General features: G+C 43.5%; 1 protein-coding gene across 1 annotated transcript in view; it reads left to right on the top strand.

The window, feature by feature from the left end:
- The window catches only part of LOC126176412 (TWiK family of potassium channels protein 7), a 489,496-nt gene extending 466,541 nt beyond the window's left edge, over nucleotides 1-22,955 (top strand). Inside the window, exon 6 of the mRNA XM_049923569.1 lies at nucleotides 21,892-22,955. Coding sequence (XP_049779526.1) covers nucleotides 21,892-22,014 — 123 coding nt within the window. The 3' untranslated portion in view covers nucleotides 22,015-22,955. The remainder of the gene's footprint in view (nucleotides 1-21,891) is intronic.
- Nucleotides 22,956-23,186: the final 231 nt, after the last annotated feature.

Below are 23,186 nucleotides of genomic sequence, written 5' to 3'. Positions count from 1 at the left end.
AACGTAATCTGACTTTCAATAATCCCTACAAAAGAATGGCCCTGACTAACAATAACCTATACGTTTCATGAATCACTTACCTCACAAAAATCTTCGTTACTCGAACTACTGGAATACAGCGAGCGCCAATACTGCCAGATAAATAAAGGATTCTAACTACTGAAGGCACTAACTACTGATAGGCATAGTTAGCAAATGAAAGATTTTGATAGAGAACGAACAATGTATTTACCTTAATAGTGTTCAATATATCTCAGTTCATAACATCCAGTCTTACAAATTTACTGTCTCTGATGCACACACGTCCAGATCATCCGCTCTCAAAATTCCGCCATCTCTCTCCCCACATCCACCACTGCTGGCGGCTCACCTCCAACTGCGCAACGCTACGCGCTATTCACATCCAACTGCCCAACACTACAATGGCGAATATTACAATAATACCAACCAGCCACAGACTTTACACAGCACAGTCAGTGATTTTCATATAGAGCGCTACTTGGCGTTACCAACATAAAAAACTAAACCGCCTACCTGCACAGTATTATATAACTAAACAAACACACAATAATATTTGTCAGCTTGGGTGAATTCAGCGTTATCTTCTGGAATACCGAAGCACGTAACAAGTCATGGATTTCCAAGGGAATAGGTTGAGCATGACGAGTATTCTTGTCAAACAAGAACATTAATGTGTTTTTCCTGAGACATTCAGAAGACATGGTGAACGTGTGGGAAGCGGAAAACCCGCTTCTTCGATGAACACAAAGGAGGCTTAATTAGTAAGATTCAGTACTTACAACCTCGGAAATCTTACACCACATCCACTAAGAACGCTCGATGACAGTTCCACACCACGAAGCACCTGGTGGGAGCAAAGCCGGTTGCAGTTGGCAGCACAAACGGTCACTCAGGACGTCTGCCGCAACCATGCAGAAATTGTCAGCTGCTTTGCTGTGAAGTGTTTCACTCAGACAACATAATTAACAGAAGAACTCTTTATAATTAATCTATATTTCTCAACATTTTTGAGAGGGGCCGGAAAACAATGTTACTACCGTTGCTATCCAAAAGACGACGCTGCATAAAAGTCTGTTTAGATTCAACGTTCATTCGCGTGATCATCAGCTATAGTGACGGGAGAAAAATAACTCCTTTCATGCCTTTAGTGTCCCTATTTCACACGTACAGTAGATGGAGTGTTCATTTTTGATGTTATTTGAAGTCGGTGTTAAATAAACAGAAGCAGCAACAGCGTTAGAGAATATTGCTACTATGACGTTTACCAATTAACAAGTTACACTGATGTTAAAATTATTAACAAATCCCAAAACTTCTCCGACAGGGTCCTCATATGTTACAAAACATGCAGGTCAGGTACCTTTATTTGCATTCCAGCTCCTGCTATCTTAGTTCAATAATTAACCTTGTTTGCATAGCTTTTCCAGGGAGCCTGTGGAAACAAATTATGCAAACGACCTTGAAATAAGTGTTTCAACATTGCCTGTCCTAAAGATATTTTTGTTTTAAAATAGGTGTAACTCTTCCTATGGTTGGAAGCAGTTCTCTATTTCATTCTGTCATTTCATAAGGTACAAACTACACCACCCATCCTCATTTCATTGGAATACACAACTTCGCTAAATTTCCGCTAAAGTTTCTGATCTTCCGCAGTTTCAATCAGATGTAAAATTTCCTCCTTGTGTGCACGTGCGCACAGGCGCCACTACCTTGTCCTCGTTTACGGTAAGAGTTTTGCTCTACTGTTAGTGACGTAAAGAGTTCTTTGTACCGGAGCAAGTAGCTGTAACTCGAAAGATTCACTTCTTCGTGGCGTATTATACATATTCCTCGTAATTTCGTATCCAACGTCTGCACTTTATGTTCAATATTATTCACTAGCGTTAGATTTTTAAATGCTTGCATGTCTACATATCATAGTTTTATATACTACCCAGCTCCATTAGTCCGCAGCTCGTGGTCGTGCGGTAGCGTTCTCGCTTCCCACGCCCGGGTTCCCGGGTTCGATTCCCGGCGGGGTCGGGAATTTTCTAGGCCTCGTGATGACTGGGTGTTGTGTGGTGTCCTTAGGTTAGTTAGGTTTAAGTAGTTCTAAGTTCTAGGGGACTGATGACCATAGCTGTTAAGTCCCATAGTGCTCCGAGCCATTTTTGAACCAGCTCGACTTCGACTCGTTGAGATGTTAAAAATGTTATTTTAGAGTCAAATGGGTTAGTTTGAAGAGAGATTTCAAAATGGTAATTTTATTTGGAGCAGTACCAGTTAATTCCTTATTATTTTAAAAAATCGAACTCCCATATATAACACATTTTCAGACTTCCGATTACTTACTTTACAAATTAGCTAATGTGATAAATATTCGACGTTAAGCACTTTAGTAGGAATACGTTTAGAGGAGCACTGAAATTATATTTAAAGTTTGTTGGAAGTAGCTAGTTATTAAACAGTGGTTGAGTGTAGTCTGGGTCGTTTGCGCCTAATATTGAGCAAAACCTAGTTTACTTTTTTTTCACGCATGTAATGTTCATGACATCATATATCGTGAACTATGTGTCGTATTCAATGACATAACATTGCAGGACATTCACTAGTAGATGTGCATACTGCCTGTGATTGTGTTGCGAATATATTTAGTAGTAAAGAGGTAATAAATTAAAACATCATACGTGATGCGGCTGTTTTGCAGCATGAACAGCGAAAATGTAATGAGCGATAATTTTTTCCCTTTCATTACTTCGTGGGGGATGTCAGCGATAAAATGTTTCGTAAAGGTTTCAAATTACGTGTAAAGTTTGTTGCAAGTCACCAAGTGCTCTCATTCTCAAATAATGGATGACTAAGGTCTAGATATTTGTGCGCGTCGAGTTCCACGGCCTCAAGCCATTTGCACAGTTTCTAACAGTAATACTTGCTTTAGTGAGTTAAACCTCTAACATAAGGTTATACGTATTAATGATCAGATCGGTAGAGAACTTTAATTTTTTTAATTCGGTCAATAATCATACGAATTACTGAAAATCAAATTTCTGTTGCTCTGGAAACCGTCAGATAGGTAACCTACAAATGGGACTGGGTGTCATGAACTAGGTTACATATTCAGTTGTATATATTACTTTAGCTGTGTTGGAAACCTTTTAATGTTTGGCGCAAATCATTTATACCATCTTTAGATAACAAATTCCCTTGCCTTCTTTAATAATTGTTTCTTTCCCAGTTTTACGTGGATAGTTCGATTTTTTTGTTTCGAATTTACGCCAAAGTATTTGTCTTTTTATTATTTCCAGCGAACCCGGCAATGCTTCACAATTGTTAAATATGTATGGCAATTGTATGTACGTCCTACGTTCCTTGTCCCCTCCTCTCTCTGCCCATCTTCTCAGCCGCGCGGGGTAGCCGAACGGTTTGAGGCGCCTTATCACGGTCCGCGTGGCTACCCCCGTCGGAGGTTCGAGTCCTCCCTCGGGCATGTGTGTGTGTGTGTGTGTGTGTGTGTGTGTGTGTGTGTTGTCCTTAGCGTAAGTTAGTTTAATCTAGATTCAGTGTGTAATCTTAGGCACCGATGGCCTCAGCAGTTTGGTCCCAAAAGACCTTACCACAAATTTCCAAATTTTTCCATCTTCTCACATCACCCCCCCCTCTCTCTCTCTCTCTCTCTCTCTCTCTCTCTCTCTCTCTCTCTCTCTCTCTCTCAGTACATCTCCTCCTCTCTCCATCTCTGTGTGCATAAACTCTCACCCCTCACTCTGTTCATCTCCTGCTAACTCCTCAGTTTTCCGATTTCTGTCTGCATCTTCAGTAGAATAGCATTTAAAAAATTTGAAGTAAATCACTCAAGAACTTTACGAGATGTGTGGTAACAACGCTTCCCATTCATATACGGGGTGAGTCACCTAACGTTACCGCTGCATATATTTCGTAAACCACATCAAATACTGACGAACCGATTACACAGACCGAACGTGAGGAGAGGGGCTAGTGTAACTGTTTAATAAAAACCATACAAAAATGCACGGAAGTATGTTTTTTTAACACAAACCTACGTTTTTTTTAAATGGAACCCCGTTAGTTTTGTTAGCACATCTGAACGTATAAACAAATACGTAATCAATGCCGTTTGTTGCATTGTAAAATGTTAATTACATCCGGAGATATTCTAACCTAAAGTTGACGCTTGAGTACCACTCCTCCGCTGTTCGATCGTGTGTATCGGAGAGCACTGCAACATACATCGCGTTTCTACAGAATGATCTGCCAACGTTGCTCGAAAATGTCCCACTGGAAACGCGTCGACGTATGTGGTATCAGCATGATGGTGCACCTGCACATTCCGCAATTAACACTAGGCTGACCCTTTACAGGATGTTCGACGGGCGTTTCATAGGACGTGGAGGACGCATAAATTGGCCAGCCCGTTCTCTGATCTTACACCTCTGGACTTCTTTCTGTGGGGTACGTTAAAGGAGAATGTGTACCGTGATGTGCCTACAACCCCAGAGGATATGAAACAACGTATTGTGGCAGCCTGCGGCGACATTACACCAGATGTACTGCGGCGTGTACGACATTCATTACGCCAGAGATTGAAATTGTGTGCAGCAAATGATGGCCACCACATTGAACATCTGTTGGCCTGACATGTCGGGACACACTCTATTCCACTCCGTAATTGAAAACGGAAACCACGTGTGTACGTGTACCTCACCCCTCATGGTAATGTACATGTTCGTCAGTGAAAAAGACCAATAAAAAGGTGTTAGCATGTGGACGTAATGTGCTGTTCCAGTCTCTTCTGTACCTAAGGTCCATCACCGTTCCCTTTGGATCCCTACGTAATTGTGCTCTCCGATACACTCAATCGAACATCGGAGGTGTGGTACTCAAGCGTCAACTTTAGGTTACAATATCTCCGGATGTAATTAACATTTTACAATGCAACAAACGGCACTGATTACGTATTTGTTTATATGTTCAGATGTGCTAACAAAACTAACGGGGTTCTATTTAAAAAACGTAGGTTTGTGTTAAGAAACATACTTCCGTGCATTTTTGTATGGTTTGTATTAAACAATTACACTAGCCCCTGTCCTCACGTTCGGTCTGTGGAATCGGTTCGTCAGTATTTGATGTGGTTTACGAAATATATCCAGCGGTAATGTTAGGTGACTCACCCCGTTTAATGCATACATACATATTACAAAAGCATATACTCTATGTGCGTCAGAACGTTCATTAGTGTGTCGTGTAAAAGTTGGTAGTAAAGCGGTCAAGAACTTTTCGAGATGTTCGTTAACAACGTTTCCGCTCCGAAGATATGGAATGCAAAATGTCACACGAGAAACACCTGGGTGAAGGAAGTCAGAGATGACTGGAAGACTGTAGGCATAAAAGAAACGAATCTGCAGGCAGTAGTAAAGGACAACGAAAAGTATAAGGGTTGGTGGATGGTCACAGGTGGCCGGACGCCAAAATAAAAAGTTATCTTAACAGAAGAAGAAAGAAACAGAAGATGCGAGAGAATAGAGGTATTTGGAAGAAAGAAGACGTGCAAAACAAGCCACACGTGATTCTGAAGGGCCCTAGCGAAGAATAAGAATAATATACTGTCACACTACTTTTTCTTGTTATGAAAATACGAGGGTTGGGACTGAAATAGTGGCAACTATTTATTCACAACCGATACAAGAGAGTTACATGTTTGCACCTGTTACTGTCCTTCAAAGTAGTCACCAGCGTTGTGTAGAACCCGTTGCCAGCGATGTGGAAGGCGTAGTATACCGTTAGCAGAGTCTGTTCTGTTGATGGTGCGAATGGAGCGGTCTACTGAGTCGAATCTCTGGAGCAGTTCTGAAGCGAATGCCACGAAGTGGTTCCTCCATCTTCCGAATCAAATCAAAGTCACAAGGACTTAAGTCCGGGAAGTATGGTGGATGGTACAGTACCTCCCGGTCCCATCCACTGAACAGAGCAGCCACAGCTTGCGCTGTAAGCTCCCGCGCATTGTCGTGCGAAATGATTGGTGGGTTGCGCAGAAAGTGTCGCCGTGTCTTTCGCAAAGCTGGTCACAGGTGATGCTCCAAAAACTAACAGTAATACTGTGTATTGACGGTCTGCCGTGGGGGGCCGTAATGCGTTAGGATAACACCATCACAGTCGTACACGAGAACTACCATAACTTTAGGCCGCTCCATTCGCACCATCAATAGAACAGGCTCTGCTAACGGTATAACACGCCTTCCACATCGCTAGCAACGGGTTCTACACAGCGCTGGTGACTACTCTGAAGGACAGTGACAGGTGCAAACATGTAACTCTTTTGTATCGGTTGTGAATAAATAGTTGGCACTATTTAAGTTCCAACCCTCGTATGTACAGCAGAATTGTCAAATTTAACGCATTTTTAATTTTTTTATACCAACAAATACCGTTACCATCCACGCTTACTGAAAAAAGAAGAAGAATCAACGAAATCGATAGAGCCGCACTGAAGACATCATCTTTCACAACTGATTTTAGTTTCCAACTTTTACGGTAGAATTTCCAATATTTTTATTTCATACCATCCTAGTCCTGATAAGAACGAACACAGACAATCAACCAAATCAGTCAAGCCGTTCTCAAGTGAAAATCCTTCATTTTTTTTATTTATTTAGATGAAACACGTAACTTTCCTTCGAGCAGTATGTTACCATTATCTTCTTCCTGTGATGGTGTGATTTTAAATTTATGCGTGCTCAGTAATTCTCTTTCGTTTCGATCATTACTCGTTCAGATACCCAGCTGTGCAAGACGGCTTACTTGTTTGGCTCTTCCATTAATTTTGCGACCACAACTGCTGAGGCGTGTGCTGGTGCATTGTCGTGATGGAAAACGACTTTTTTGCGGTCCAATCGCCGGCGTTTTTCTTGCAGCTCGGTTTTCAAACGGTCGAATAACGATGAATAATATGCACCTGTAATAGTTTAACTCTTTTTCCAGATAGTCGTGAGGCTTATCCCTTGCGAATCCCATAAGACAGTCGCCATAACGTTTCCGGCCGAAGGAATGGTCTTCGCCTTTTTTGGTGCAGATTCTCGCTTGGTAACCCATTGTTTAGATTGTTCATTGGTCTCAGGAGTATAGTAATATATCCATGTTTCATCCTCAGCGACGAAACGACGCTTAAGGCCCTGCGGATTCTTCTTGAACAGCTGCAAACCATCCTTGCAACACTTCACAAGATTCCGTTTTTTGTCAACCGTGAGCAATCGCGGAACCCATCTTGCGGATAGATTTCTCATATCGAAATGTTCATGCAAAATTTATGTACCCGTTCATTCCAGATGCCCACAGCACTAGAAAACTCACGATCCTTAACTCTTCCGTCATCCATCACCGTATCATGAATTTTATCAATTATTTCTGGAGTCGTAGCCTCCACAGGGCGTCCAGAACGTTCAACATCACTTCTGCCCATATGGCTACTCCTAAAACTTTGAAACCACTTATAAACTGTTCTAATCGAAGGTGCAGAGTCACCGTAATGTTTATCAAGCTTCTCTTTAGTCTCGTGAGGAGTTTTGTCTTTCATAAAGCAATGTTTCATCCCCACACGAAATTGTTTTTCGTTCATTTTTTGACAAACACACGACTTCCGTGATTCATACGAATGCCAAACACAAAGAAATGGACCAATATAGCTGAAACTTGGTGTGCGTTCTTTCCAAGATGTTACTAACTAAAGCTGGCCGGTGTGGCCGAGCGGTTCTAGGCGCTTCAATCTGGAACCGCGCGACCGCTACTGTCGCAGGCTCGAATCCTGCCTCGGGCATGGATGTGTGTGACGTCCTTAGGTTAGTTAGGTTTAAGTTGTTCTAAGTTCTAGGGGACTGATGACCTTAGATGTCAAGTCCCATAGTGCTCAGAGCCATTTGCACAATTTTTTTTTTTTTTACTATCTAAACATGACCTCGGCGATACGCGCCGGTGGTGCCATCTCTCGGGCTTTGCACGGACTTTCCAAACGCCCCTCGTAATTCTTGTGACACTGAAATTCAAACTTCCAGCCTTCTCCTTGATACTTCGCATTTCACTGACTTTGTACTGAACTCCTCGATCCACAGGCTCTATGTTTTTGCGGGATTTGCTCTTAAAAGTCTACCGCAAGACACGCCTCATCCAGCGCAACGGAACAGTAAACGGGGGTCCCCTTCTTTTATCACTGACTACTCGACTGGGAACGTACCATACCTACAGACGTATAGCTATGGATTAGACAGACATAAATCTCCCAACACCTTCTGCGCCATTAGACGGTTCAGTTTTACTTCCTTATCCTTCAAATATGGAGGAAATATCCACATGAAGATCATTCCGTGATTCAAGACAAAGTTCCTCCCACTGCGCTGCTGACGAAAGGGGATGCAGCTCCAGTTTTTTTAAAATAATATAATGATGATGATGATTCTTTCATCTCCCTAGTTACTATAAATTAATTAAAATATTAATAAAATAATAATTCAAAATGTCATGTGTCGAATGAGAGAGAACTTAGCCTAAGACTACAGTAGGGCCTACATGATACGCCACAAAAAATGGAAACACTTTTTCAGACAATGAATTTGTTTCAGGACCTGGAAGATGTCTGAAATGTACAAAGTGATTGTCTCTCCTTGTTTGTTGTTGTTGTGGTCTTCAGTCCTGAGACTGGTTTGATGCAGCTCTCCATGCTACTCTATCCTGTGCAAGCTTCTTCATCTCCCAATACGTACTGCAGCCTACATCCTTCTGAATCTGTTTAGTGTATTCATCTCTTGGTCTCCCTCTACGATTTTTACCCTCCACGCTGCCCTCCAATGCTATATTTGTGATCCCTTGATGCTTCAGAAGAAGTCCTACCAACCGATCCCTTCTTCTAGTCAAGTTGTACCACAAACTTATCTTCTCCCCAATCCTATACAATACCTCCTCATTAGTTGCATGATCTACCCACCTAATCTTCAACATTCTTCTATAGCACCACATTTCGAAAGCTTCTATTCTCTTCTTGTCCAAACTATTTATTGACCATGTTTCACTTCCATACATGGCTACACTCCATACAAATACTTTCAGAAACGACTTCCTGGCACTTAAATCTATACTCGATGTTAACAAATTTCTCTTCTTCAGAAACGCTTTCCTTGCCATTGCCAGTCTACATTTTATATCCTCTCTACTTCGACCATCATCAGTTATTTTGCTCCCCAAATAGCAAAACTCCTTTACTACTTTAAGTGTCTCATTTCCTAATCTAATTCCCTCAGCATCACCCGACTTAATTCGACTACATTCCAGCTTAGTGTAAAATAAATGACGTGCACATTAAGCGTGATAAGCATGAGGAGCAATACAGTACACGCACTTAAGTAGGTAGTCTATCACATCCTTAGACTTGAGGAGTCACATTATTACATGGAAAGGCTCGAAAATCTGCACACCCGCTCAGAAATGTACCACCCCACAGGCTGTGCTTGTCTAAATACATTCCGTTCAGGGAGGTTTGATAAATGGTATTCCTTAGGCTTCTCCTTCGATCGAAGTCGCTCTCGCGTCACCCTTGGAAGTGAACTGGTACGCGAAGAGAACCATCCTCCATTGATCTGAAGTTTCCAGTGCAGTTCTCGATCCTCCACATTCCTGTATTCCTTGTTGTGGGAACTGTCGAGAAATACACATTTGGCTTGCCTCCTCGCATATAAACGACTTTCATATGAATCCTTCTGTGTTTCAGTACGCAGTGGTATCATTCCGTTGTTAAGGCCACGGCAGACTGCAGCTCAGATAGATACAGTCTTGTTCTTCTTAGAGAAAAAAGATAATATTTGTAATAAACACTTGTGCAACTTATTCTTTTCATTTACTCATCAGTGCTGGACCATTTCAAGGTTGAATTAATAGAAGGGGGAGATAAGATGCAACGAATAGCAGCGCGTTTCATCGCGTGATCGTTCGCTAAGTGCGAGAGCGTTCGAGGAGGTGCTCAACGAACCCCAAGGGACAGACGCTGCGGGAGGTTTGTTACGCACCATGTACAGGTTTACTGCTGAAACTCTGGCGACTACGTTCCAAGAGAAGTCAGACAACGTATTACTTCCTCCAACATAGGCATAGTAAAATGACCACAACGAGAAAAGTGGAGGAATTAGAGCTCATAGATCGGTGGGGATCCGTTCTGTGCGAGGTCGCAAGTTCACTCTTTAGTAAGGCTTACTGGAAGTGTTGTGTTAACAATTAGGACAGGAAAAACGGTAGGTGCTAATAACTCACCATGTGCATCAGGAGAACGACGGAAAATGAGTGTCCGGGAGATGCAGAGATCAACGTTCTACAGAGTGTAAGCATCACACTTCACAAAACGGACATCATCGACATTCAAGAAATGTTCAAAGCAAACCATTGACTTGCACGATGAACATCGAATGGAAAACGGCGCGCCACAGTGATCAGAGACGTACGCAACATCAAAGGCGAACTTCTTGGGAGTTACAAACCGACCTGGATGTTCAGCCAGGTATCCACTCCTCACGGTTCGAGGTGGTATGAATTGCAAAGACACGCAATTTTCTGGAGGGACAGTTTGAACTAAAGGAGTACGATTTTTATTCGCAGGTCAGGAATCGATCAAAGGCAAGTTATTTCGACCAGCTGTTGCCCAAAAGCAGTGCTAATATCATAGTTGTAACTCTCTTACGCTCATTTTCCCGCTCTTGCTTGCTGGGATGTAAATATTTATTGCCTTTTCAAGATCACGCACTCGAGTAAGAATAGTAGGGGGCAGAGCGCCTCAAACTTCTCGCAGCACAATAAATAACTTCCAAGCCAGTTTACCATCCATATTAACAATCGGTATAATTTTATACGAATGCGTTAAGGCATTCATGTTAGTTGAACTTGATGCATCTGTCTTGGAACTTCTAAATTTTAGGCTTGCTTTCATAAGCATTTCTCCTTGAAATCCCGGTTGGTCGGAATTAATGACAAATCTCTTACTGAAAGATAGGATAAGTTCGGTTACATCATCTACAAATTTTCAGGTGCTTCAGAGGTTGGCTGTGCATCGCCAAGTTGACGCTTTGTTTAAAATTTCGTTATCGCATGTCTTCCAGTTCCGTAGCACTATTTGAAGTTATGCAACCACCCACTGTTTCCCTTGAAATCACTGTAACCTATGTCGCACGCAGTTTGATGTGCATACCATAGTAGGCCATTGTCACACACATGCTGTAAATTGTATCGAGCGTCCTCGAAACGCACCAAAACCGTTTTTGCAATAAGCGCACCTTCTCCTCCCTGGAATATCTGTAGTTTTTCTTAGCAGTACACGATATTGTTGCTGCGGACTTAATCGAAATCTGTTCATAAACTTTTATTTTTTTTATGCTAAGCATGATCTTCCCGTACATAATCATGTTTATTGTCCGCTAATTGGACAACGAGTGTTCTTTACTACATTACACTGGAGACGGGCTTCGTGACTCCCTGTCCCACAAGGCTCGACACCTGTTTCAGTACCACTTTCAGTTGTTAAGCACGTATCGCCATATCGTACTCCTCATGCACGTTGTCTGCACAGTCGAGAGTATACGACACCACACATTCCACTAATTCAACTTGCAGAAGCAATAATATTTCATCTGCCACTTCTTTCTCACTCTGGGAAATTCCTTGGGTTCCTTTCCGACGAAATGTCAACTTCGGCAATTGTTGTTGCACATATAATATAATGTTTCCTTTGTTTATATTTGTCAAGCTCTGGTTTGTTCATGTGGTTCAAATGGCTCTGAACACTATGGGACTTAACAGCTGAGGTCATCAGTCCCCTAGAACTTAGAACTACTTAAACCTAACTAACCTAAGGACATCACACACATCCATGCCCGAGGGAGGGTTCGAACCTGCGACAATAGCGGTCGGGCGGTTCCAGACTGAAGCGCCTAGAACTGCTCGGCCACACCGGCCGGCCCTCTGTTTTGTATCACCACCACTGGCACTGCAGCACTGCTGTTACTCGCGACTAACCAGTCTAACCAGTTCAATTACACTCCGTAACCTTAAACTGTGCTGACCATTGGATACCTCCAGCGCCGTACCCTGTTGAAGTTGTGTGATAGACAATATGTGGGGCGTCGTGTTCCTTGAATACGTTTGGCCTTTTGCGACGTCGAACTCAAGGGGTTTCTCATCAGTGCTTAAGTGCCAATCTGTGAATCTAAAGACACGGCTTTCGATATTCGGTCTGACCTGGGATTATTACATCGTGCATCACTTATTCCACCTCTCAAAATTTTTGTTAATGTGAGAACAACAGACCTGCTTCGTGATTGGGCGTCTACATTAATCTGTAATTCCCCCTACCGTAACTGGCTGGGTAAGTTCATTCAGAAGCCGGAGGAAGGCAAGGGCGTACACCTAACGCGTGGTAAATGGTGAAGCGCAACACCACGCGGTGAATTTCGGAGTATAGATGTAGATTTTTATATATCGTACCAACGTGAAAAGTTTTGGGACTGCGTTAATAAAAAGTAGAAAAAATTATGGTTGTGGTTTTAAACAGCCGTTCGGACCCCCCCCCCCCCCCCCCCCCCTCGGAGTACAGCGCTCAGAAGGCTCATACAACCACGTGAAAGTGTTCTTCTTTCGGATGTTTTTCAAGTCTTCGGTCATATTGGCGTGAATGTCGCTTACGTTATCAAAGCTTTGATCATTTACGTGAATTTCTGCGATTTATGTCGTTTTGTGGTAGGTTTGTAATACCAAGTCTCGTCATCGGTTATGACTTTTTCCACAGAATGATTGTCCGCGTTTTGCATTTCTATCAAGTTGCGGCAGGTGTCCACGGGTCGTCGTTTTTGTTCTGAAGTCAGGTTGCGGGGCAGACTTTGTACACACTTTTCTCTTCTTCAAAACACTCTGGAGAATGTCTTGAGCACTTCATATACAGATGTTTTTCCATTATGATTAGTGACACATCAGCGTTGAAGCACTACTTGACAAAAATGGTTCAAATGGCTCTAAGCACTATGAGACTTAACATCTGAGGTTATCAGTCCCCTAGACTTAGAACTACTTAAACTTAACTAACCTAAGGACATGACATACGTCCATGCCCGAAACAGGACTCGAATCTGCGACCGTAGCAGCAACGCGGTTTCGGACTGAAGCGCCTAGCCGGCCGGTGTGGCCGAGCGGTTCTAGGCGCTTCAGTCTGGAACCGCCCGACCGCTACGGTTGCAGGTTCGAATCCTGCCTCGGGCATGGATGTGTGTGATGTCCTTAGGTTAGTTAGGTTTAAGTAGTTCTAAGTTCTAGGGGACTGATGACCTCAGATGTTAAGCCCCGTAGTGCTCAGAGCCATTTTTTGAAGAGTCTAGAACCGCTCAGCGGCCGGCACACTACTTAACACCGTCTTCTCACAACTGACTGGTCGAGTGCACATTTGGCGCTTACAGTAAATGTTTCAAGCTGCCGCTGTAGCTACTACGCCTATAAGCCAAGAGTAAAATCCGTCTCGCAACTTTTTGGACGGACGGTGAACATACCTCAATATTTTATAAACATTTTAATCGATTTCCGCCGTTCCAGTTGCTGAAACCCGGCGAGCAACTGGGCACCTGCTACTTGCCCTTTTCCCGAGACACATCATACTGAGTAAAGTATCAAACAGGACATTTGTATAACCTTCTATACAAATAAAAATGTAGACGTTCGTTTATTCAAAATCTTCAATCTTCGAAAGCTCTTCATCGATTACTTCGAAATTTTAACACAACGTTGTATTCGAACACGAGCATGTTTTATATAACTTATATATATATATATAATCTCAGCCTTTTCCCACGCCATGTGGTGTCGGCGTTGCTTTGCTGGATCCTTGTTTTCCATAAATGCCTATCCAGTACTTCTCTGAGCCATCATTTCTCCCGTAGGTCCCCTGCTACCTTGTCCTTCCATCTCAGTTTCGGTCTTCTATGGTCTTTCGATATCTAGTTCTTCAATTCTTCTCCCCACGTAGTACTTCGCTCTTCTCTGCACATGTCCATACCATCTTAGCCTACTTTCTTGGATATTCTTCCCTATGGGCCTCACTTTCACTGTTCCCCTGATGTACCCATTCTTTAATCCATGCTTTCGTGTCAACCCACTCATCCACCTAAACATTCTCATTTCTGCCACTTACATCTCTCTCTCTCTCTCTCTCTCTCTCTCTCTCTCTCTCTCTCTCTCTCTCTCTCTCTCTCTCTCTCTCTCGAGAGAGAGAGAGAGAGAGAGAGAGAGAGAGGAAACGTTATTGCGTAAAATCTTGAAGAGTTTTTGTCCAATTTACTTCATATTTTTACGCGATACTCTAATGAATATCCAGACATAAAAGGGAACATTGTTACCAAGATTCAAAAATAGTACTCGACCGATTTATTTCGGTCTGAATTTGCAAACAACAATAGACAAGATACAAGGTCAGAGAGAAGAGGGAGAGGGAAGAGTCACAGAGGACGGAATGAAGGAAATGGACAGAGAGAGGGAGCGGGTGGCAGGAGGAGATGGAAAGCGAGGGGAGGAAGGAGAAGATGGACTGAGGAAGTGGAAGGAGATGATGGGCAGAGAGATGGGGCACAGGGGGGGCTCGAGGACAGGGAGAGAGAGGGGGAGAAGATGATCAACAGAGAGAGGGGGAGGAGGTGAAGTAGGAGAAGACAGAGCCACAGCAATGCTTGGCTAGGTACAGCTAGTACACAGTAACATTACTCTGAAGGTGACTGATTCTTTGTTTTTGCTGTGATTTTTCCGTAATTTACGGACCCAACGTCAGCGTGTCGCTATCTATTGGTTGTCATTAGCATGTAATGGTTTTACAGTTTTATAATCAGTGTGTAACAGTCACTGTTTTAGTTACATACTATTCATACGCAACCTCGGAGCTCAGCTATGGCGTTCTTTTCTTCGAAACAAATACACATATCATGACCACAGTTTCCAAACTGCAGAGAATAAAAATAAGAACAATAACAAAAATGTAGTCGACCTCATTGTGAATTCCAGTTAAAGCACTGGGAAAACTAACGACATTACGTGAGTATATTTCTGCTGCTGAATGTATGTGATGTATTCTATATTTGTGGCATTGTGATCGTGTAAGTGTATTGAGTGCTTCTAGGTTTGTGTTACTCCATTTCACAACAGAAAGATTCACATTAAGCAGAAAGGAAGGAGGAACGGGATTTATCGACATAAAAAACCTACATTATGGACAGGTAGATAATTTAAGAAAATTCTTTATAGAACGAGCAGAAACTAGCAAAATACACAATCACTCATATAAATACATCGGCTACATCACTACAATTCCATAACCACCTCTACAACCCTTTAGATCACATAACATCAACAGATACGAAGAAAGTAAATTGGAAAAAGAAAACACTACGTGGTAAGCACCCGTATCATCTAACACAGCCACACATAGATCAAGACGCATCCAACACATGGCTAAGAAAAGGGAATATATACAGTGAGACGGAAGGATTCATGATTGCAATACAGGATCAAACAATAAACACCAGATATTACAGCAAGCATATTATTAAAGATCCCAATACCACAACAGATAAATGCAGACTTTGCAAACAACAAATAGAAACAATAGATCACATCACAAGCGGATGTACAATACTAGCAAATACAGAATACCCCAGAAGACATGACAATGTAGCAAAAATAATACATCAACAACTTGCCACACAACATAAACTAATAAAACAATACGTTCCCACATACAAGTATGCACCACAAAATGTACTGGAGAATGATGAATACAAATTATAATGGAACAGAACCATTATGACAGATAAAACAAACACCACATAACAAACCTGACATCATACTCACCAATAAAAAGAAGAAATTGACATAACTAATCGAAATATCCATACCCAATACAACAAATATACAGAAGAAAACAGGAGAAAAAATTGAAAAATACATCCAACTGGCTGAGGAAGTCAAAGACATGTGGCATCAGGATAAAGTTGACATACCAATTATACTATCAACTACAGGAGTCATACCACACAATATCCACCAGTACATCAACGCAATACAGCTACATCCAAACGTATATATACAACTACAGAAATCTGTAATTATTGATACATGTTCAATTACCCGAAAGTTCCTAAATGCAACGTAACATATACCGTACAGTTAAAAGGAAGTCGCGCTTGATGAAGGTCCGCGTCACTTTCTATTTTTAATCAGACATAACGTCTGAGAAAGGAAAGATAATAATAATAATAAACGTCTATCATTTCACATAACATTTTCACATTCTTTTTGGAAAATCTTCCCTTCAAAGTTCTGGAATGTATGATACTAGCACGGTGACCACTTTTAGAGCTCAGCACATCACTCGTTATGTTGTCACGGTGTCTGTTTTTTCCTGCAAGCAAATGGGAAGTTGCTGTACAAAACAAATGGAAACCACACATCATCGCTGTGGTCCTAATGTCAGCTGGTAGTGTGCATATTGTTACTATCTGACATAACGTGTGTAATGTCTACAGTCATTGGTAGAGACAAATGAGTGAACAGTGTAGCAATAGCTTTTTAAATTATTAAAAATCTTGTTTACAAACAATATTGTACGCTTCGGATAAACCGAATGAGGTTGCTTGGTTTTAAACAGACTGCCCTTACCGTCTGTGGATGGAAGCTTCTGTCTTCAACGGGCGATCCTGTTCTACGTTTTCCTTTGATTCTGTAAATTACTTAAGGCGAGTTGTCGGCTGTTACAAGCCATAAGACCACAGCCAACTTTTTGTCTCAGCCTTGTGAAACTTGACCTGTTAGTATGTAAATGTTAGTATATATGAATTATGTTTTTTTTATTGTTCTTAAGTTGTAATGGCAAGGCACGGCCAATATACTTGTAAAAGTGGTCTAGGGATGAATAAACAAAACAACAACAACAACAACAACAACAACAACAAGTACTACTACTACTACTACTACTACTACTACTGCTTTTACATAAGACAGGGAACTTCAACCAGTAACTTTTCAAAATATTTCTTTATATCCATCATTCAGTTATTGGACCTTTTAGGCTCATCTTCCGATGGGGCAGATGGAAGTTCAGTCTGAAGATAAGCCTAAATAGACTCGAAAATTAGTTCATAGGAATAAACTAATACAGAGCCTGACAAAAAAAGTTAAGCATCCAGAAAGGAAGGGAGAAACGAAACAGACTTCATGGGCTAACACAGTATTTGATGTTATATCAGTGATTACTACACTCCTGGAAATGGAAAAAAGAACACATTGACACCGGTGTGTCAGACCCACCATACTTGCTCCGGACACTGCGAGAGGGCTGTACAAGCAATGATCACACGCACGACACAGCGGACACACCAGGAACCGCGGTGTTGGCCGTCGAATGGCGCTAGCTGCGCAGCATTTGTGCACCGCCACCGTCAGTGTCAGCCAGTTTGCCGTGGCATACGGAGCTCCATCGCAGTCTTTAACACTGGTAGCATGCCGCGACAGCGTGGACGTGAACCGTATGTGCAGTTGACGGACTTTGAGCGAGGGCGTATAGTGGGCATGCGGGAGGCCGGGTGGACGTACCGCCGAATTGCTCAACACGTGGGGCGAGAGGTCTCCACAGTACATCGATGTTGTCGCCAGTGGTCGGCGGAAGGTGCACGTGCCCGTCGACCTGGGACCGGACCGCAGCGACGCACGAATGCACGCCAAGACCGTAGGATCCTACGCAGTGCCGTAGGGGACCGCACCGCCACTTCCCAGCAAATTAGGGACACTGTTGCTCCTGGTGTATCGGCGAGGACCATTCGCAACCGTCTCCATGAAGCTGGGCTACGGTCCCGCACACCGTTAGGCCGTGTTCCGCTCACGCCCCAACATCGTGCAGCCCGCCTCCAGTGGTGTCGCGACAGGCGTGAATGGAGGGACGAATGGAGACGTGTCGTCTTCAGCGATGAGAGTCGCTTCTGCCTTGGTGCCAATGATGGTCGCATGCGTGTTTGGCGCCGTGCAGGTGAGCGCCACAATCAGGACTGCATACGACCGAGGCACACAGGACCAACACCCGGCATCATGGTGTGGGGAGCGATCTCCTACACTGGCCGTACACCACTGGTGATCGTCGAGGGGACACTGAATAGTGCACGGTACATCCAAACCGTCATCGAACCCATCGTTCTACCATTCCTAGACCGGCAAGGGAACTTGCTGTTCCAACAGGACAATGCACGTCCGCATGTATCCCGTGCCACCCAACGTGCTCTAGAAGGTGTAAGGCAACTACCCTGGCCAGCAAGATCTCCGGATCTGTCCCCCATTGAGCATGTTTGGGACTGGATGAAGCGTCGTCTCACGCGGTCTGCACGTCCAGCACGAACGCTGGTCCAACTGAGGCGCCAGGTGGAAATGGCATGGCAAGCCGTTCCACAGGACTACATCCAGCATCTCTACGATCGTCTCCGTGGGAGAATAGCAGCCTGTATTGCTGCGAAAGGTTGATATACAATGTACTAGTGCCGACATTGTACATGCTCTGTTGCCTGTGTCTATGTGCCTGTGGTTCTGTCAGTGTGATCATGTGATGTATCTGACCCCAGGAATGTGTCAATAAAGTTTCCCCTTCCTGGAACAATGAATTCACGGTGTTCTTATTTCAATTTCCAGGAGTGTATATAAAGTCAAGTTCACAAATAACTTGTCAGAAAGAGACAACACTTCAGTACGACATTGCACTCCCTCTTCCCTGGACATATGTACCGATTCGGTTCGGCAGAGTGTAGTTTAGCCTCTCCTGCAAGAGGGGCAACAACTGTTGTAACTGGCCATCAATGTCATTGGTACTGGCATTGGGATGGAGTTGATCTGAGCTGGTCCCAAGCATGGTCGATCGGGGACAGATCTGTGGATCTTGCTGAACACGGAAGTACCTACGCAGACATTTCATAGGAGACATGTGCCGTGTGTGGATGAGGATGATTCTTATGAAAAATGGCATCATGATGTTGTCATATGAGATAACAAATGAGGACAAAGGATGTCTGTGATTTCCATTATGCTATCACAGTTCCCTCAGTCATTACCAGTCGTGACCTGATTTCATAGCTGATGACTACCGGCACTAGGTCACCAGCAGTAACACTACTGTGCCTCTGGAAAACATTGGAAGAATGGGCACTTGCCACACGTCGCCGCTATACTCGCCGACGACGGCTATCTGGGGCACCGCAGAGCCGCTAACCACTGCTGAACACAGTGGAACACCATTCATCAGCATTTCGTCTTTCCTGGTCATGGCACCACTCCAAACGCAGTCGTTTGCATGGTGGTGTTAATGGCATCCTTGCATTGGGACGACATTTCCAAAGTCCTACAGCTACTAGTTTTCGGCTAATAATGGTGCGGGCTGACAGAGAATTTGACAAGGAGTGCGTTACTGTCCTTTTCTCGCATGGCACGCGCAGATGTGGACGGATTACTGTATGACTGGTGTACAAAACGGTGTCGAACAGAAACTAGATGATGAGTATGCATGTCATGACGTTCCCGTGCAGTCCAACCTGGGGCCACTGTCACATCCGAGTGCCCCACAAATCTAGATGTTTCACTACCCGACCAAGTGGCCAAGTGGAGTCCCACAATGACGACCCTTTCACTGTCTGTCAAGTGCTGATAAAGCTTTCTTACAGGAATATGCAGCATCACCGTATCGTTCACAGTGATCTGACTTTCACGCCTCTTACATACCCTGCAAGGCCTGGTAACAACGCAAGCGACAAAAAATGGTTCAAATGGCTCTGAGCACTATGGGACTGAACATCTGAGGTCATCAGTCCCCTAGAACTTAGAACTACTAACCTAAGGACATCACACACATCCATGCCCGACGCAGGATTCAAACCTACGACCGTAGCGGTCGCGCGGTTCCAGACTGAAGCGCCTAGAACCGCTCGGCCCGCAAGCGACACTTATGCACCCTTGTGGCAGTTGTTTCCATCACAGAGAATTGCAATCCTAACCATTATCTAACAAACCTGCCAATGGCGCGTTCATGTTCAAAGTTACACTGGTATCCGAGCACATCTTCTGGATACTTCAGTTTTTTGTCAGGCTGTGTATTTCAAAAAGGTGAGTGAGTGGTTGCAGTTTTCTGGATTTATAAACTGCTCAAAAGAATCAGAGGAACAAGACTTAAGGTGTCTACCATACTCCTCTGAGCAACAGGTTGAGGACTGAGTGTGTTGCAAATTATACCTTTATACTTCACAACTTTAGTTCACAACAAAACAACATTACGTCCTCGTTCGTTGCATTAAAAAGAACTTAAATGTCCGACAGGTGTCGAAAAGAAAGTGGAAACAATCTTTCATCCTGTTATCCTGGATGCTATCAGTCTGCGTAGGTCAACCTATGGTATTCGTTCCCATTTTTCAATGAAAGCTCATGGAATTCTTGGGGAGCCTGTGGTGGAACAGGACGACCAGGAACACGTCTTTCTAGCATGTTTTACATATGAATCATGGAGTTTGTCAGGATTCACCGCCAGCCATTCTATTACTTGAACGTCCAGGCTTCACAAGACATCTCTGCTGACATCAGCCACATAGGTCCTAGCATTAGTAGGAATTCAGGGTCACCACAGTATGCAGCAACCAGAACATGGTCCAACTGGATCTGTTTGATGCATTGCCTGGCAGTGAAGCAGTCATGGGCAACAAAATCCATATGGCTGTCAACACTAAAGCATTCCCACAACTTGGCCGAACTTTTGGCAGGTACTGCTCACCACGCGAACACGACCGTCACCTTGCGTCATCGGATATGTGGACCCATCTGTAAATAACACTTTTTGCCAGTAATGAAGTTGCCAGTTGACATGGGGATGACAGAACTGAAAGCGAGCTGCAAGATGTCGTCATTTCAAATGAAATACTCGAACAGGACGTCTGCGTCGTACATTACTTTCTCAAAACTCATTACAGTATGATCGGCGCCAGTGGTCCTTCTGAGATCGTGCTCTGGTGGTATGCATACAACGCTACCCAGATATCATGTGGGCCTGTAATGCGTCGGCGACCTTGGCCAACTCGCCTTATGTAGTGACGTGTCTTCCTGTAGCGTGTCCACAACCTATGCATAAAGAGGCATTCGCATCTTCAGCAACACGACCGAATGTTCATACTTCCTGGATAAAAAAGACCGCTCTTTCAACTTGCACTGTTTTAAGATGCCGCATTACATGTGCTTGGTTGAAAACAACATCCACAAATGACAACTACCATCTGTGTACCTCACAAGATATCACTGGGACACCAGTACTCACTTCCTTATGAGGGATCAAAAATGGCTCTGAGCACTATGGGGCTTAACATCTGAGGTCATCAGTCCCCTAGAACTTAGAACTACTTAAACCTCACTAACCAAAGGACATCACACACATCCATGCCTGAGGCAGGAATCGAACCTGCGACCGTAGCAGCAGTGCGGTTCCGGACTGAAGCACCTACAACTGCTCGGCCACGACGGCCGGCTGTGAGGGATCATTTGACACTATAATCATAACACGGCCAATAGATGGCCAGTGACTTTGGTGCCTACATTGAAAGCGCACATCTCAAACCATGCAAATAAGACGATAGGTACTACCTGTATCAAAACAGATTTAACATACCGGACGTTGATACATGTATTCCCCTAATTCTGTATTTAGTACACTGTCACAGGTTCTGGAACATCCATAAGTGATAAGCTCAATACTACTTCTAGTACTACTTCTACTACTGCTGCTATAACCTAGGCTATATGCTGTGTTCACAGGGCGGCGAGAAAGGTGCAAAGGAGCGAGCCGAGTGGGAGCAGGCGATGGCCGTGGTGCTGCGGGACCTGGCGCGGCCGCAGCACCAGCCGCCCGTCATCGTCATCTACGAGTCGACTGTCTAGTGTCTGGGCCGCAAGCCAGCTCCCTAGCCAGCCACCGTTGACCTGCTGCCGCGTCTCCACTTCCTGCCACGGGGCGCAGCACTGCAGCGCTCGCTGTTGCGTAACGTCTCGGCCTTCGCTGCAATTGACACTTGCAGTGCAGACTGTGGTTTTGGTACTGTCAGAGCACAAGGATTCGAGTGTTAGATTACTTGCCGGCACATCATCATATGTTGTAACGCGTCGTGTTCCACGCGTTTCTGCGAACATTTATCATATCTTGTACTTACAACATCGGTACATGTTTACACGAAGTCACAGATAACGCACTTTGTCGGAACTCCCTGTGCCGTGTAGTCCACCCACCTTCGAGGAAATCTTGTACACTCGAGTGGGGCGATACACGTGTAATCTTTGACAGCTGTAAGATGCTTGTACCGTGCCGTCAAGAAAAGGAGAACTTTTCCTCTATGCCCGTGGCTTTCGATTTCCTGAGAGCAATTGAAGAAAACTCTTCTGATTGCGTTCCGACGTCATTGCGCAAAACCTTGCAGTGCTATGTCACTTCTGCGGGCATCTTCATTAGGTTACTACTCGTGAAGGGTTTACTGACTATTGTAGAACAGTTATATGGTGTGATAACAAACTTACGAAAATTTCTAGCGTAAGTAAATTTGGAGTCGTGATGGGTTTCCCACAATATTATCCTCAAGTGAAAGTGACGAAATGGCAAGATATTCAATGAATTTCCAATAAACACGATGACAGACTACGATCGTCTTCCCGTTAATCGTGAACGACAGAGTGATATTAATAGTGTAATGGTGAGGTTATTACACTGTTAATATTATTTTTTACAATACCACAACTCATATCACCCACTATTAAAACATGAAAACAATAAAACTGCAATTGTGCTCCTATTATTTAATTTGTAGGTAATAAACAAGTACTGAAAACTAGCCTTTTTCTTAAATTGTCATGAAATCCACTGTGAGACATTCTAAAATAAAACGTGACTCACGGAAAATACAAGGCGTCTTGAAAACTGCTTTCGAAACTGAAGAATTCGTTAAATGTTAATATTTTACAGAAAAACGGTACATCCAGAAAAAAATCTGTAACGGTTCAGTATTAGAAGAAATTGACTTACTGATCGTAGGCAAAAAAAGGCCTCACTGTACAAAAAGATG

Source organism: Schistocerca cancellata, chromosome 3 (assembly GCF_023864275.1).
Source record: "Schistocerca cancellata isolate TAMUIC-IGC-003103 chromosome 3, iqSchCanc2.1, whole genome shotgun sequence".
NCBI lineage: Eukaryota > Metazoa > Arthropoda > Insecta > Orthoptera > Acrididae > Schistocerca > Schistocerca cancellata.
This window is presented reverse-complemented; position numbering and strand designations above follow the sequence as displayed.